Source organism: Lissotriton helveticus, chromosome 2_1 (genome assembly GCF_964261635.1).
Source record: "Lissotriton helveticus chromosome 2_1, aLisHel1.1, whole genome shotgun sequence".
Lineage (NCBI taxonomy): Eukaryota > Metazoa > Chordata > Amphibia > Caudata > Salamandridae > Lissotriton > Lissotriton helveticus.
The window spans coordinates 11,477,326-11,493,356 of NC_136059.1; the positions used below are offsets into that span (position 1 = coordinate 11,477,326).

The window sequence follows — 16,031 nt, forward strand, 5'->3', positions numbered from 1 at the left end:
GGAAATCTGTAAAGTTTGGGTGGAGAACACGGCCCCTTCACACTCGGGATGGTTAACATCGTTATATGAAACATCCAAAGTGGATCTTGCTAGATCTGGTAACAAAAGAAAGTTGGCCTTCTGGGACTTTTTGGTTCAGTGGAGATGATGAATGATGGTTCCGGGGTTTTTTGTTTTTTTTCTCCCCGGGTCCAATGATTATGCCTAGTATACTCCACGGACCAAGGACAAGGGCCCCTTTCGAAAAACTGTCGGTCCAGCAGGTTGAAAAATAACGAGATGGAGTTGGAGTCAGAGCGTGTTTGCACTCTATCCTCCTCCCCTCATACTTTTGGGATTCTCCTTCCGCCAGAAATATAAATTTGTGTCTTGATACGGGAGATTGCAAAAATCTGAAGTCTTCTGGTGGGCGACACGCAAGGTGGTTGGCAATTCTGAAAGGAGGGCAAGGCGAATGAGGACAAAAAAAAAAAAGCAGAGACACAGATATTGCAAGCAGACACAGACATGGTACACACAGAGGATACAATGGTACAACAGAGAAGAAATGCTGCAAACAGTGAGAGAAATGTTACATGCAGAGGCTAATTTGAGCACACAGAGGGGGAGATAGTGAAGACAGATATAAAATGGTAAAAGCAGAAGGTGCAAGACTACAGGCAGACAAGGAAAATATTTAACATGGTAGCGCTGTCTAATACACACCAGCAGCCATATCATAATAGGCCTCTGCAGATGCACATGAGATGGTGCAGGCAGAGGGTGCAGGCAGAGGGAGAGGGATAATGCAGACAGAAAATACATTTCCAATTTACAGCACTATCTCTATACCAGCATTTAATCAAAATATGAGACACAATATCAAAATAAAGAGTACCCTATAAGCAGAGAGATGCAAACTGTGAGGAGACACAGATGACATTATAGAAAAAGGTGCAAATATAATTCTTTAATTTACACAGACACTCAGTGTGATCCTAGTCAAAAATGTTAAAGCCATACATTTTACCAAAACACATATACCACAGTAAATCGTTTAAGAGACAGAACACAGCCCATGGAAATAAGCACTACATTACAGTGCAGAAACCTGACTCATTTCCAAAATACATTTCCAATATGCACCATTAGTTTTTTGCCAGTATTACATCCAAACATGAGACACAATGCAAGACGATAGAGGCCCAATATGCTTGTAAATCTGCCCAAGAGTGTATACAGCACTCTATCTATATTAAGTGGATCATTGCTAAGAGGAGGTCTAATAAAACAGAGAGTATTATGAAGAAAGCAGAGGAGGGAGTACAAACAAAAATGGGAACATTAGGGGACAGTAAAGACAACCACAACAGAGGGAAAACAAGAAAGAGTAAAACAAAAATAGCACTCTCAAGAACGTCAAGAAAAAATGAGGACAGAGTAGAAATTTCAGAAAACAAAGGACAGTATAAGTAGAGAGAGGTAGACTGTTAAGACAGACAGGGGAGATTGTAGAAAAAGATCAAAATGTAATTCTTTCATGTAGACAGACACTCAGTGTGATCCTGGACCAACAATTTTAAAAAATACATTTTACCAAAACACATTTCCCATCCTAAAACATTTAACTGACTAATAACATTCAATGTATATGAACACCACATTTCAATTAACAATCCTAAGTTAATTTTCAAATATATTCTAAATGTACTGCAATATTATTTTCCCAACATTAAAAACAAAAGCAAAACACAGTGCAGGGCTGCAGGCAGAGGAGAGTTGCTGCAGATAACAGAGGACAGATAAAACAGAGACAGGGTAATATGGTTCACACAGAGAGACAAATGGTGCACACAGACACAGAGATAATGCACACAAAGGGATAACATGGTACAGCAATAAAGAAATGCTGCAAACAGAGAAAGAAATGTTACACGCAGAGAGGAGATGAAACACACAGAGAGGGAGATAATACATACAGAGAGAAAATGTTACAGAAAGAGGGTGAAAAGCTACAGGCAGAAAGAAAAAAGCAAATTATTCTGCAAGAATCTTCTGAAATGAATACTGACTCACACTGTGATCTTAGACACATAACAGAAATCCTTGCAATTCAGTCAAATGATTACTAAAGTGAAGGGGGGGTCTTGCTAGTAGTGTTGTATAAAGAGAGCAAGGGTGAGGGAGAATGAAAGAGGAAGACAAAGAGAGGGAAGAAATAAACAAAAGGAAGTAAATCAGATGGAGAGAGGGAGTTATAAAAGAGGAGTAAAGGAAAGGGATAATGACAGTTAGGAAAGAGATATGAGGGTGAGGAAAGGAGAGTGATAGAAAAAAAGCATATTAAGAAAAAGGAGAAAGGAGTAAGTGAAACAGAAGGATTTATAGAAAAAGATAGGAAGGAAAAAAAACAGTGGTGGAGAGAAAGGAAGACAGTGAGAGAGAGAGTGAAAGAGAGGGAGAGTGAGTAACTTCCACATTAGAACACATTTTTTTATTAACATAAAGTGCACAACATATATCTCCTAACAAATTAATAATTCACCTTTAAAAATGCTTTTGAAGATTTAGAACAGTGTCAATCACACACCAGATTTTCTTAAGCAGAATCTCTGAAATGTACCTCAGACACTGCAAACACAAAATGGCCCTGATTTCCTTCTCATTTTTCACACATATCCATGTACATAACCAATGAAATGTATTCCCACACAAATTCAAAACCAAACTAACATTTTAACATTTTAATTGGTTGTACATTTCAACACTTTCAAACTCATATAATGTTCAACCTTCCCCCACTGCTCTCTATTCCTATTACCATGGTAACTCTTTGCAAATGGCTTTAAATTAAATTAAAACTCTCCATAGAACACCTATCTGAACTCAAAAGGTGAAAAGTTCATCACTCAATGTTGCAAACCAAACCAGCAAGTGTGTTTGACTTCTCAATATTCCAGCTTATCCTGTGCAATGTTCTTTTCAATGACTTTTTCTAAACCAATAGTAATATTCCTTTTAAAAACAAGTAGTATGCACCCTAGTTTTCAATGTTAAATTATCAGAAACCACCAATCATTTCTTTTTTTTCCAAGTGCACTGAATCTCATCCACACTTTTTTCTAAATTCCTACTTTTCAAACTGCCATGTCATTTCCAGAGCCCATCTGAGTACAACCAGATCTGCCTTCAAGATGCTCAGAGTGTGGATTGTAGGACACAGTTTTATTTTCTGGAGTGAAAGGTATGCAGAAAATAGATGCTTTCTCAACCTTGATTTACCAAATGTGTATAATATGTGGATTGGCCAGAGAGGATTGTGATGTCACCAATTGATGCCATTGGTAAAATCCTTTTTGCATCTCCCTCACATTGACCTCATAATTGTGCACTGTGGTGGAAATTACCTGTGCACTTTGACGGGTAGGTCTGGAAATGCTTTTAAAGGACACCTTTGGGCAATTGATGTCACTTTTTCCACAAACTGCCTTTGTATATTCTAATATATGACAAAGGCAAAACATGGAACTGATCCAACCAATATTGTCCACAGATTGAGAAAGCAAGGAAACATGTGAATAAGTCTGTTTCTGCTTTCCTCAGAGACTATGGTATGGCTTCTATATACTACAACAACTTGCGTTACAACATGCAAGGCATCTATAGGAGAGATGGTGTACATTTTACAGATGAGGGGAACAGAGTCTTCCTTTTAAACTTTAGTCTCCGCATCGGTACTTACTTGTAGGTACAAAAACACTCAATGAACACAACAGCTCTTTTTAGAGCCAACCAACATCTAAACACTCAAACTTGTTATTTACCTGTCTTTTTTTTGTTGTTTTTTTCCCACCGTGCGCGCACCGTGCGCGTACCTCGCGATTTAAAAAAAAGGGGTTTTTGCCCTTCGGGGAGAATGCCTAGGGGGTCAGGGAGACTCTACCCTGCTCCCTTTTCACGTTCTCCACTTTCGTTTTTTACTCTCTTCTGAAACTACACAAAATGGCGGCTGAAGGGTGCGGCACCGTGCGCGCATCTCGCGATTTTTTTCAACAAAAAAAAAGTTTCTTTTGCCCTTTGGGGTCTTTCAGAGACCCCCTGAGAAGGCGTATGGGGTCAGGGAGACTCTACCCCCTTTTCACATTCTCTACTTTTCTTTTTCACTCTCTTCTGCCTCGAGGGTGTGTGCACCGTGCGTGCACCCCTACGGGGTCCTTCAGGGACCCCCTGAGAAAGCCTAGGGGGTCAGGGACTCTCTACCCTGCCCCCTTTTCATGTTCTTCACTTTTATTTTGCCCTCGTTTCAGCCCCACACTGACAAAATGGCAGACAACACTTCCTGGTTACCACCAAATCGAATGTTCACAGACGTCTAACAGCAAATCAGAATTCCGCTCGCGCACACCCGGTGCGCGCTTATACATATATACATTTTTCGAAATTCGATTTTCTCAACAACTACTGGAGGGATTTACACCATTTAAACAAAAGGGTGATCTGCGAGTCAGATTCTACCATTTTGCCAAATTTCTTGTAATTCCGTTCAGCCGTTCTGGCTGTAGCCGTGTCTAATCGTCTTATGGAAGATAACATGGGGAAAACACGTTTTGGGACCCCCCTTTTTTCTCAGCCCCCACTTCACAAGTCCCCCCAAAACTTTCAGAGAAGGAGCAGAGCGGAGCGGGCCATCTTCTTTGAGAAATTCACAAAGATTCATCAACCGGCGCCAAAGTTATTCCCAATAGAATGTTGCGGATTTCCTATGGAAACTAGGTCCTAACTATAACTACCTACTGGCAACTGCCAGTAAGTAATATATATATATATATGTATATATATATATATATATATATTACCTACTGGCGGTCGCCAGTAGGTAGTTATAGTTAGGATCTACTTTCCATAGGAAATCTGCAACATTCTATTCGGAATAACTTTGGCGCCGGTAGACAAATCTTCGTGAATTTCTCAAAGAAGATGGCCCGCTCCGCTCCGCTCCTTCCCTGAAAGTTTGGGGGGGATTCGTTAGGCAGGGGCCGAGATAAAAGGGGGGTCCCAACCGTGTTTTCCCCATGTTAATTTCCATAGGGCGGTTGGACTCACTTTTAGCCCGAACGGCTGAATGGATTTCCACCAAACTTGGCAAAATTGTAGGGACTGGTAGCCCGATGTGCCTTTGCTATGTCTCAAGATATGCGCTCCAGTGGATTTTGAGTAATTTAGGTTTAAAAAAATATATATATCTATAGGCGCCCCCCGGTACGCGCACCGGGGCGTTTACCAGCGCGCTACGCGAGTTCGCGCGCGGAAAGCTGATTGGCTCTCGGGTGTCTGTAAGCATTCCAAACAGTCCGGAGCGGCCGCCATCTTGTGTCTCGGTAGGATCGAGACACAAGAGGTGGCAAAAACAAAGGGGGAAATGACCATAAGGGGGCAGGGTAGACCTCTCCTGACACTCTAGGTTTGATGTGGGGGCCATAAAAGGGCCCCGCGGAGAAAACATATTTTTTTTTAAATTTGATTTTCGTGGGGGGAGCGGCCGGTACGGGCACCGGGGAGCGTACCGGGGAGCGTACCATGGGGAATAAAGAATGACAGAGTTTTTCAAAAATGTAGCATTTTTATATAAATTGGAGGTAGTTCTGAAAATAACTGTTTTTTTTATTCTTTTTTTTGTTTTATATTTTTTTTAATAGTTTTTTTAAATTTTTTTAACTTTTTTTGGCTTTTCTTAACAATTTTATATCTTTTTTAGTTTTTCTGGGGGTCAAACAAAACACAGGGAATTGCAAACAGCTCAACTGGAGCAAAAAAAAATAGAAAAAAATGAAGTTCGCTTGCTGCAGTGACGGTTGTCTGCAGCTCGATTGAGTAAAGTGATGCTTTGCTCACCATATGAAATTGTTTTGTTGCAATATTTGCAAACAAATTTAAAATCTCCAAACCTGGTTTGGACATTAGGGACAATCTCCCTAGCCTCTGCATCCAATAGATTGGGTTGATTGGAGGTGCTTGAAGAAGAAGGATAGGAAGGGTTCTTGGTCAGTTCCCTGACCTCTGCTGCCGAATAAATGTTCGGGTGCTTCCTCTGCATATGTCTAATCATCGTGTGGTTCCCAAAAGAATACTTCTTCTTTGGGTTCCCTCTTGACAGTTCTTGGCCACCGATGAGGCAAGTCACCTTAGCTGCATTCACCTTTTTTGCACCCGTTGGCATCTTGTAAAAAATCCAAATAAAATGTTCCTTGGGTCTGTATGGGGGATTGTCCTCTGGCAGAAAGTCCCTCTCCACCTCCTCCTCTTCGTCCTCCTCTTCTTGTTGACCACCAATGTGGTCTTGTGGTGGTCCTTGTGGTGGTGGTGGTGCAGATGCACCTGCAGCTGCTACTAGTGAAGCCAATTCTCACAGAATGAATGCAGGTCTTCTTCACTCAAACCACAAAGTGAAAATGAGGAAAAAAGGTGGGGTCTTTCATCATTTAGAAAACAAAACTATTTTGAACCAATCAAAAGTGTTATTTTCAGGTCTCATGACCTGGGCCTTCTCATCATTTGGAAACAAAAAGTGTTCTGAACCAATGAAAAGTTTTATTTTCAGGTCACATGACCCGATGCGCTTACGCTACGTGCCCCGGTGTGCGCCCCGGGGCGTGCCCGTAGTCGCGCCCTGGGGCGCGCCCGGCTGCGCTTACGTAGCGCAATCGTATGCGGTCGGGTGCTTCCGGGTGCGCTTACGTAGTGCGTCATATGAGGCATCACGCGGCTACGCGATACGTCACGATGTTTTCGTTCGCAGCAATAGCGCTAACGTGACGCTCACCGGTACGTGCCGAAGCACTGCGCTTACCGGTGAGCGCATCGGTACGCGCTCCGGGGCAAAAAAAATAAAAAAATAAAATACTATTACACAATTATACAAAATAAAATTCGTTATAAAAAATATTACTTTTCATACCTATAGAGATTTACTATTAAAAAAACATTGAAATTCACTGAAAAAACCATAGGTTTCACACTACTTATAGTTCGGAATTAGCATTTAAAAAACCTATTAAATTCACTGAAAAAACCATAGGTTTCACACCAGTTATAGTTAGCTGGAAATTTTACTGGCATAAAACCAATGAAATTCCCACGTTATAGTTAGTTGGACTCACTATAACTTGCGCGTGCAATGCACTGCTGATGACGTCGCATATTACATCACTCATGACATGGCCAGTGACATCACTCATGACATCACTGATGACACCATCCTTGTGACAGAGTGACAGACCTCCTTTCACTGTAATGTAACCCTTGAAACACATATTGAAAAATAGAAATTCAAATTTTCAAAAAAATGGAGATACCCATATCAGTTACAACAACCAATTCAGTAATTTCATCATTTTTATTCACATCCACTCATTCACAAAAAGTTCTATATAGTCACTCATACATATACTCACTCATCATATGTAGTGATACACCTATACATCCTGTTACACACCGACAGTCATCCAAAAGTTACTCACAGACATACTCACACATGCAAATAGACTATTGAACATCCATTTATTTGCATATAGAGCTATACACACACTACCACCTTACTTCTAAGGAAACTTACACATGCTTACTCTCTTAAACAATCACTTATAGAAACACATACTAATTTAAACAGGAACTCTTACAATCCCTCACTCTCACATATACTCACTTATATACATCAATATTCACATATACTAGATTAAAACATATGTAGTTACTGATAAAGACACTAGTGAGACAGTCATTCACTCACTAACACACACATATACACACTCATTCACCCATACAGTCCTGCAAATATGCTGTCTTCAAAACACATACAAACAGAGGATCAGTCATTCATGCATCTATGTACTAAGTAATACCCCCACCAAACCATACAAATACTCATACTGATACTAAGAAAAACATCTAATAACCCATATACATACACATACTCACCAACCCATGCAGCCACTTATACACAAAGTGAAACACTAATACATATATATAAATATTTAAACATTACTCACTAATATTTATTTTTCAAAAAGACACACATTCACTGGATAGTGTCATCAGTGATATCATGAGTGATGTCACTGACCATGTCATGAGTGATGTAATATGTGACGTCATCAGCAGTGCATTGCATGCGCAAGTTACAGTGAGTCCAACTAACTATAACATGGGAATTTCATTGGTTTTATGCCAGTAAAATTTCCAGCTAACTATAACTGGTGTGAAACCTATGGTTTTTTCAGTGAATTTAATAGGTTTTTTAAATGCTAATTCCTAACTATAACTGGTGTGAAACCTACGTTTTTTTCAGTGAATATATATATATATATATTCACTCAAAAAACTATAAGTTTTAGTGGTGTTATAGTTAGCTGGACATTTTACTCATACAAAACCATTGAAATTGCTCCTATATAGTTAGTTGTACTAACTATATTTCGCGCACCCGCAATCCACTGCTGATGATGTCACATATTAGATCATTCATGACATGGTCAGTGACATCACCACGGGGGCACGCTGTGGGGAATCAGCCCGTAGACCCTGATGCGAGTCGCCTGTGACCACGAACTGTAGAGGTAGTGTAGCCGACGTGTTTTCCAGTTGCGCAGAGAACTGTGTTTAGTGTGATCGAGTCTTTGGTGTGATCCGTCGATTTCAGGATGTCGGTTGCGCTGAAACAGGGTGAAGCTCATTAATTCTGGCCCTCAAACTTTGCTCTGCTGTTATCGCGGTAAGCGATGAAGCTGCTCCTGTTACTTTTGTTGTAATTGATTGATTCTGATGGGGCTAACAGGGATATTGCTGTCTGGGTTTGGCTTCCACTCCTCACAATCAATAACCCAACTTCTTTCAGAACTTTACCACTATTCTAATGGAAGCTTAATTACTGCAGATTCTGCCCCCAGCTGTTGGTTGGCAGTTTGATTCCTGCACACTTTGACTTTCTAAATTCCTCTGTTTCAATTGCATCAGAGACCGTAAATTTCTACAGACATTCAGCACAAGCTCCAGGCTCCCTTCTCAATTGGCAGAGCAGGAATCAAATCTCTGAACACAGACAGTCCATGAGGCTAGGTAGATTAAGTGATTGTCTACCACAGTCCTGGTAAACTGTATCATTCAAAAAAAGAACATAGAAATCCTTGGGTCTGGAGTGCCTGATCAGGCATAAGAAAACAGTAGAGGTATCCCTAGTTGCTTTAGAAGAAATCCCTTTCAGGACGAAATCCCGCACCCACCTTAGGTGGCATGTTTCATCATCTGGGATTCTCCTCTCAACGGGGTGACCTAGTCCCACTGGAGCTCAGGGATGTTTTATGAGAAAGGTCCAGAACTTGTGTGATGAGTGCGCACTGCAAAAAAGAAGAAAGACTCTAAAGTGTAGTTGGTGAAGCTAAAACTAATTAGCAAGAGCGATGGAATTTCCTTTGTTTGTTCATTCTTGCTGCTAGGATTAATAACAGTGCACCTGCAGTATGAATATAAAACTGCACGTGTCTGAAATATATTCTCTGACAGAAGTCTAGAGTCCTTAGGAGAAGCTAAGGCACACAGGATGAAATTGGGACCTTGGAGGAATTAAGCCACAGATGTCCCAGACATATCAAAGGCCCACAAGATCTCAAAAATCACTCCAGTCAAACACCTTGGAACCCTGACCCCAAAGGTACATACATGCAATATGACAAGCACACCACGTCAGGTTCTGGAGGTCTGTCACTGGTGCTTCAGATCCTTGATGCCGTTCATGCAGTCTCAAACACTCTTCACACCATCTCGTCTACCCTCCTCGAGCGAGAACAGCTGGCATCAGCACAGTCTGAACAGTGGAAAAGCATGCTGATTTCCTTAATAAAAGGAAAGTCACTTGGACCTAATCCATTTCATCACTTTTTGTTTTACCAAAGCCACTTACTTTTTCCATGAAGCTAGAAGACATTATCAAAATAATAAAACTTCCCCTATTGCATCTGAATCTGAGCTTGACAGCCATTAAGAACTCACTCAAATTCAAAATATCTTCATTAAACACTGGCCCAGGTGGCTCGTCAATTAGCTGAGGGTGCTAGGGAAATAGGTCGGGAGCCGAACCTGGACAGTGTGCTTCGCCCTTGAGCCACACAGGCCACCATCAATATGGCTGAATGAGCTTAGAATTTTGCTCTTAAACACTAGGAATGAAAAATTGAGAAAACCCGTTATGAATTAATACTATTCCTAAGTCCAGTACAGCCCATAGTACAAGTCGTTGTAATCACTTGCAATGTAAATGCATCGCATATTAACAACGCAATCATAGTAACGATCGCTTTGTAATAGTAGGCAATGTTTTAGCATGCGTTGTAACATTCTATATTCTGAAAAAATATCCACCAAGGAAAACAACTTAGGTTTTTCCACCATGTGCAGCATGAAGTATATGAGGAAGTTGCATTAATTAAAATAGTTTGTGAAAATCCAAAGCCATTTAAAGAAACTGATCTCTTCAGTACCACCAACCCTCAAACAAGGAGGTGCTTACCATCAACCTGCAGACAAGAGAAATGAAAGATCATGCCTCACGGGGCAAGGCGTACACATGGTGCACATTATGGGCTTAATTGAACTTTATAGTAATTGTATAGTTTGTGAGAGTCAGAAACACTTAGCATGAAAACATAAACTCTGCCTTGCCTTAGAATATTATCATCTATTTACAGGCTATTGTAATGCCACCAGGTCCCGCCATCTGTACTTATAATTTATGTGATTCCATTTTCAGGAAAATTAGCAGTAGATCAGCTAAGGAGAGAACAAGAGGAAGCAAAGAAGAAGCAGCTGGAGGCCGAGGCAAAACAGAAGCAGCGAGAAGAGGCAAAACAAAAACAGATGGAGGAAGAGAAGCGACAACAGGAACGTCAGGAGAGGTTGAGACAGATTGAGCAAGAAATGGAGAGAGAAAGACAAGGCATTGATGAAAGACTAAGTAAAACATCAGCGAAAATGAGAAAAATGAGCCTCCAGCGAGGGCAAACCAACGAAGAACGCTTGCTCGTCACGGATTTTAGTACGGCTGATGATTCTGAACTGGTTGAGATCAATGAGGTACAGTAGACCAAACCAGTCATTTAACATCTTTTGAGTGGAGTAAAAAAATGGGAGGAGCATTGCTTGAGGCTGTGGGGTCAAGAGTGACACAAAGCGTGGAAGCGAAAGAGAAGCGCCTGTGAGTGATAAACTTGATTTAACAAGAAAGAGAAGTGAAAGCACAAGGGGGAGGTTCATGATTGAGTAGGAAATGTCAGTGTCAATCAAGCAAGCAGTGGTACAACCAAGGGAAGACATTCAAACAGTGGAAAATGTAGACATGTGGTCACCAGTAAGAGACCTATGTCTCTAAGTGAGTGATGGTGAAGTGGCTGAATGAGAGGAGAAAGGTCACTGTGAAAGTGTGAACAGGTTGTGAAGAACAAGGAAGCAATGGAAGCACAAATGGAGACTTGAACGTGAGGGATATTGGGCTAGAGAAAAAGTAAAACTTTCTTCACACTTGCCACTCTCTGCAGAACTCTCAGGAAGCTGGAATCAGGTCGGTGGTGCCCATGTTATGACAGACGATCAGACTTAGGGGTTGATTACAATGTTCGTTGGAAAGCATTTTGACCGAATTGGTCTCGGTATTTTTTCTGACCGAATCAGCTTTGGGGGGTCTGACCGAAGGATTACTATGCTTACAGATACTGATAGAAATAGGGTAGCCAATTCTACGGGGGTAGCATGGTGCAGAGCGGGCAGACCAAACTCCTGAGGACATGTGTGAAACATCCACCGCAATATATACACAGGGATTATTTACAGGGTAACTTGAAAAGAAGAAAACTGTAAGTCCATTAGTTTCCAGGACTGAAATAAAGACATGCGTTATCAATTGACATGAAACATCAGCAATATAAACGTGAGGGGAAGAACCACTAGGCATCAGCCTTTGGTCATGTCAGCATAAAATAAAACATTAGGCGTGAAATTCACTGTGGGCACAACCATTTCAACATGGGGCCTCAGCAGGATCAATAAAGCAGTGGTTCAGGATCATTAGACATAACAACTTCTGCTGGCATGGACACTCAGGTAATACTTCTTCCGATAAACATATGCAATGATATTCCGTTAGAAATCAATCAACGTTTCATTCTGTGGGCATACATCAGCATTGGCCTAAGCTGGGTTAATAAAACCAGTATTGCATAGGACACTTCAGCCCCTGTACCCCTACTTCTATGGCACCTTGAGGACAGGGACCCAGCTGGCAGAAAGCATTCCCCTAACCCGGGGTCATTGTGAGCCCAACACCATCAGCATTTACCGTCATGTCCAGTTCAGAGGCCTTTGTTCTTTTTAGGCCTTCCTCAGCTAAACAGGGGTCAACGGGGCCCGACAACAGTTTCCAGCAGGGGCAGGGTGACCTCAGGAATCCTTCAAGGCCTTCGCACCATCAAAACACTGGTCCCGGGGGCAGGCACCAACTCTGTGCCCCGACACACACCCTCAACCACCACACAGCTTAGCCCCACTCAACGGGGCTCTTCGGGTGGGCTCCGGAGGTCTCTTGCAGTCCCCACTCTATGGGTTCTCCAGTGCTTCTCCAGCAGGCCCTCAGGTACCTCCACGTAGGAATGGGGGGAGGGGCAGGCACCGATAACATGCCTCGATGCCCCCTCCCTCTCATTCGCTCTCTGCAGTGATGACCACTACGGGGCAGTGACCGGCGGGGTGGGCTCCGGCTCCGGTCTCTCCCTGGGGGCGTGGCGGCAGCCGCCAATCCATGTGCAGCGGCTGGGGGGCATGGCCGGTGACGTCACCGACGCCCCAGCCACGTGATACCGCCCACCTTGACTTACAGAGGCCTACCGCGGCACTGTGGCGGCCCTCTCCTTGCTCCAGGGGCCACCTCGAGGAACCAGGCACTAGAGGCACTCCCTTTGTCACGAGGTCGCGGCGATGATTTCCAGGCAACAGTCATGCGGGGTGAGCACCAGCAGAGTTAACTAAGGCGCCCGCGCGGGGTGGGATCCCGAGGCATTTCAATTTGGCAAAAGGGCGCGCTCCCCAAAGGGCACACAGATGAGCCTCGGGCTGCGGCGTTGAGTGGGGCCTGCAGCGCGATTTAGGGTGCAGCGCTATGAAGGGAGCAACAGCACTTTGAGGGGCAGCAAGGCAGCCTGGGTCACAGTGCTCTTGGGCCACGAGGCAGTCTCCTGCAGGCCAGAACTGGGTGGTGATTACAGGCAGGATCGCTCTGTGGAATAATAGCGCTCCAGTAGCTCAGAGCACTAGGACTACAGCACAGGGGCACAGTCTGGCAGCAGCAGTCTGTCAGAGGTCCTGGGCAAAGATAGCGCTTTGCAGATACAGCTCTTTCCAACAAACAGTTCTCCTTCACCCCACAGCGCTTTCAGGCAGCCCAGCGCAAGGGGGGGCAGACAGTCCCCACAGCAAGCCTCAGGGGCCCCGGGTAACGCTCCTCACCTCCTGGGGGTCCAGTCCAGCCTCAATATAACGCTCTCCTCTTCAGGCACTTTTAGATGTAGCGCTGGCTTGGCGCCAGGTCCCACCAGCCACCCAGAACCTAGTATGGCACATCTTTCTTCTTCAGGGGACAGAGCAGCAAGCACTACTGGGCCAGGTCAGCCGTTAGTGGGAACTCATCAGAACAGGGCGGTAGGCTTTCACCATCCTCCACTGTAGCGTGGCCCTCCTCCTATACAGCAGCCTGAAATCCTGCAGTGGGGCTTCCACTAGCCCTGGGGACAGCAGAGGGGTTTTAGTAAGGTGCAGGGTCAGCACACAGGCCCAAGTGGAGGTATCCCCTGGCAGCAGGTCCCCTCGCATTCCTGTCCCTGCTCTGTCTGAGCACATGGTGTCACATCCCCCTTATTTATCTGCCCCTCACCCCCCCTACCAGGCAGTGCCAGAGCCTTCTAGAATTTTCAGGGGAACTAGTTCTAACTGGTTTAGGGGGAGGAATAGAGCAACCTGGGTGCCAGACTTTCGCTCCAAATGCTGGGATTGCTGGGTACTGAACATCTTGACCGCTAACCCACCGCAATCAGGTGGCACAACACATAGCCATGGCATCCATTTTAAATACAGCATTTCACCAGGGTGCATAGCCACAATGGGAGGTTAATAAGTGCATAAACCATTGCATTACATTTTCATTTTAAACAGGGCATCTCATACCACACATGGCCTATACAGTTTTCCTACCATGCGGGAGACATCCTAAACTAGGGGGTGAAAAGCAAAAAAGTTCAGGGGAAAATGGGCCATGTCCAACATGACCCCCCCCCAGCCAAAAGCCAGGGCAGACCAATCATTGCCTTGATGGGCTACCCTGCTTGGGGCAAAAAAAGGTAGACACAGGCCTTCAACTACAGGAGCACCTGCAGTTTCTTCTCTACTCTCGAACCCTATGGTTCACTCGCTCAACCCTCCCTTGACCAACCAAACCACCTCACTGAAGCTCTCTAGCGGGATGTGGCCAGGACTGGCCTCTAGGCCATCCAGAAGTCTCTGGCCCTTGCTCTCTCACAGAGTGGGAGGCTTTAGCCCAAGGCCCGTAGTACCCGTTGACAACTCTCCTTCTACCAAACTGCCTCTGGTCCTCCCACCCGGGGTCCGCACCCTCAGGCTGACCAGCAACCAGGGGCGAGGCTCTCCTCCCCCTACCTCTCTTTCTGGGGTTCCGCCTTCTCCTTCTACGCAGGGTACCCTCAGAACACCACTCTCTCCCCAGTCCAGGGCCTTGACCCTGCAACTGATTCCCTCACCCAGAGTCTGAACCCTTAGGTTGAAGTTGTGACAGGGGTGAGTTCTCCCTCTCCTTGTACCCTCTCCCAGAGTTCCGCACTCTCCCACCTGGAGTAGTACCCCTGGAAGACAATTCTGGGGGGACACTGATTACAGACATCCCTCCCGCCAGGTCAGGCAGCACCTGTCCCTGGCCCCCCAACCCAGGATCTATTCCCTGTGGCTGAGCCGGTGCCCGAGGAGAGACCTTCCTCCCTCTGCACCCCCTCCCAGAGTACAGCACCCTCCTACCTGGAGAAGAACCCATGTAAGTCAACCCGTTCGGGACCTTAATTACAAGTGTCCTTCATCCAGGTCGGCAACCCCTGAACCTGGCACCCCAACCCTGGATCTAAACCCTGTGGCTGAGCAGACCCCCAAACCTCTGGAGCAATGATTACGGATACTCTGGGTTCTCCAGACACGAGGGGATCCCTTTCACTGGAAGGCACATCAGGACAGCCTAGGTTCCCAACCAGGGGTTCCCTTCTGAAACTCTCCAGGCCCGGTGACTGCGATTGGGGCACTTCGGGACACCTCCCTGTCTCACTTCTTCCTGTCGATAGGGTGTGAGGCCCTACAACCCTCTCACTATCCTGGGACCTAGCTGGGCTATTCCTCGCCTCTCCCACCTCGCTGGGTCAGAAGATCCATGCACCTCTCCCTTCAGGATTACTCCCCAGTGTCCTCTCATACTCTCTGGCACTCACCCAAAGGTCAGCAGCCGGCTGGATTACGGCAACGCACTCTACGCGGGAATCCCGACCAAACACCTACAGCGACTACAACGCATCCAGAACGCCTTTGCCCGTCTGATCCTCAACCTCCCCCGATGCAGCCACATCACCCCCCACCTCGGAGACCTTCACTGGCTCCCCATTAACAAGAGGATCACCTTCAAGCTCCTCACCCACGCTCACAAAGCACTCCGCAACTCTGGACCAGCCTTCCTGAACAACAGACTTAACTTCTACACCTCCGCCCGCCAGCTTCACTCCGCCAGCCTCGCCCTCACCGACGTCCCACGTATCCAGAGTACCACCTACGGAGGCAGATCCTACTCCTTCCTCGCAGCCAAGACCTGGAACACCCTCCCCACCCACCTGCGACAGACCAAGGACCTGCTCACCTTCAGGAAGCTCCTCAAGACCTGGCTCTTTGAGCAGTAGCAGCAGCCACCACCCCCC

General features: G+C 45.1%; 1 protein-coding gene across 1 annotated transcript in view; it reads left to right on the plus strand.

Moving 5' to 3' along the window:
- The window catches only part of LOC144819165 (uncharacterized), a 285,622-nt gene that overhangs the window by 222,088 nt on the left and 47,503 nt on the right, over positions 1–16,031 (plus strand). The window contains exon 4 of the mRNA XM_078677137.1: positions 10,778–11,100. Within this exon, the coding sequence (XP_078533263.1) occupies positions 10,778–11,100 (323 nt within the window). The remainder of the gene's footprint in view (positions 1–10,777; positions 11,101–16,031) is intronic.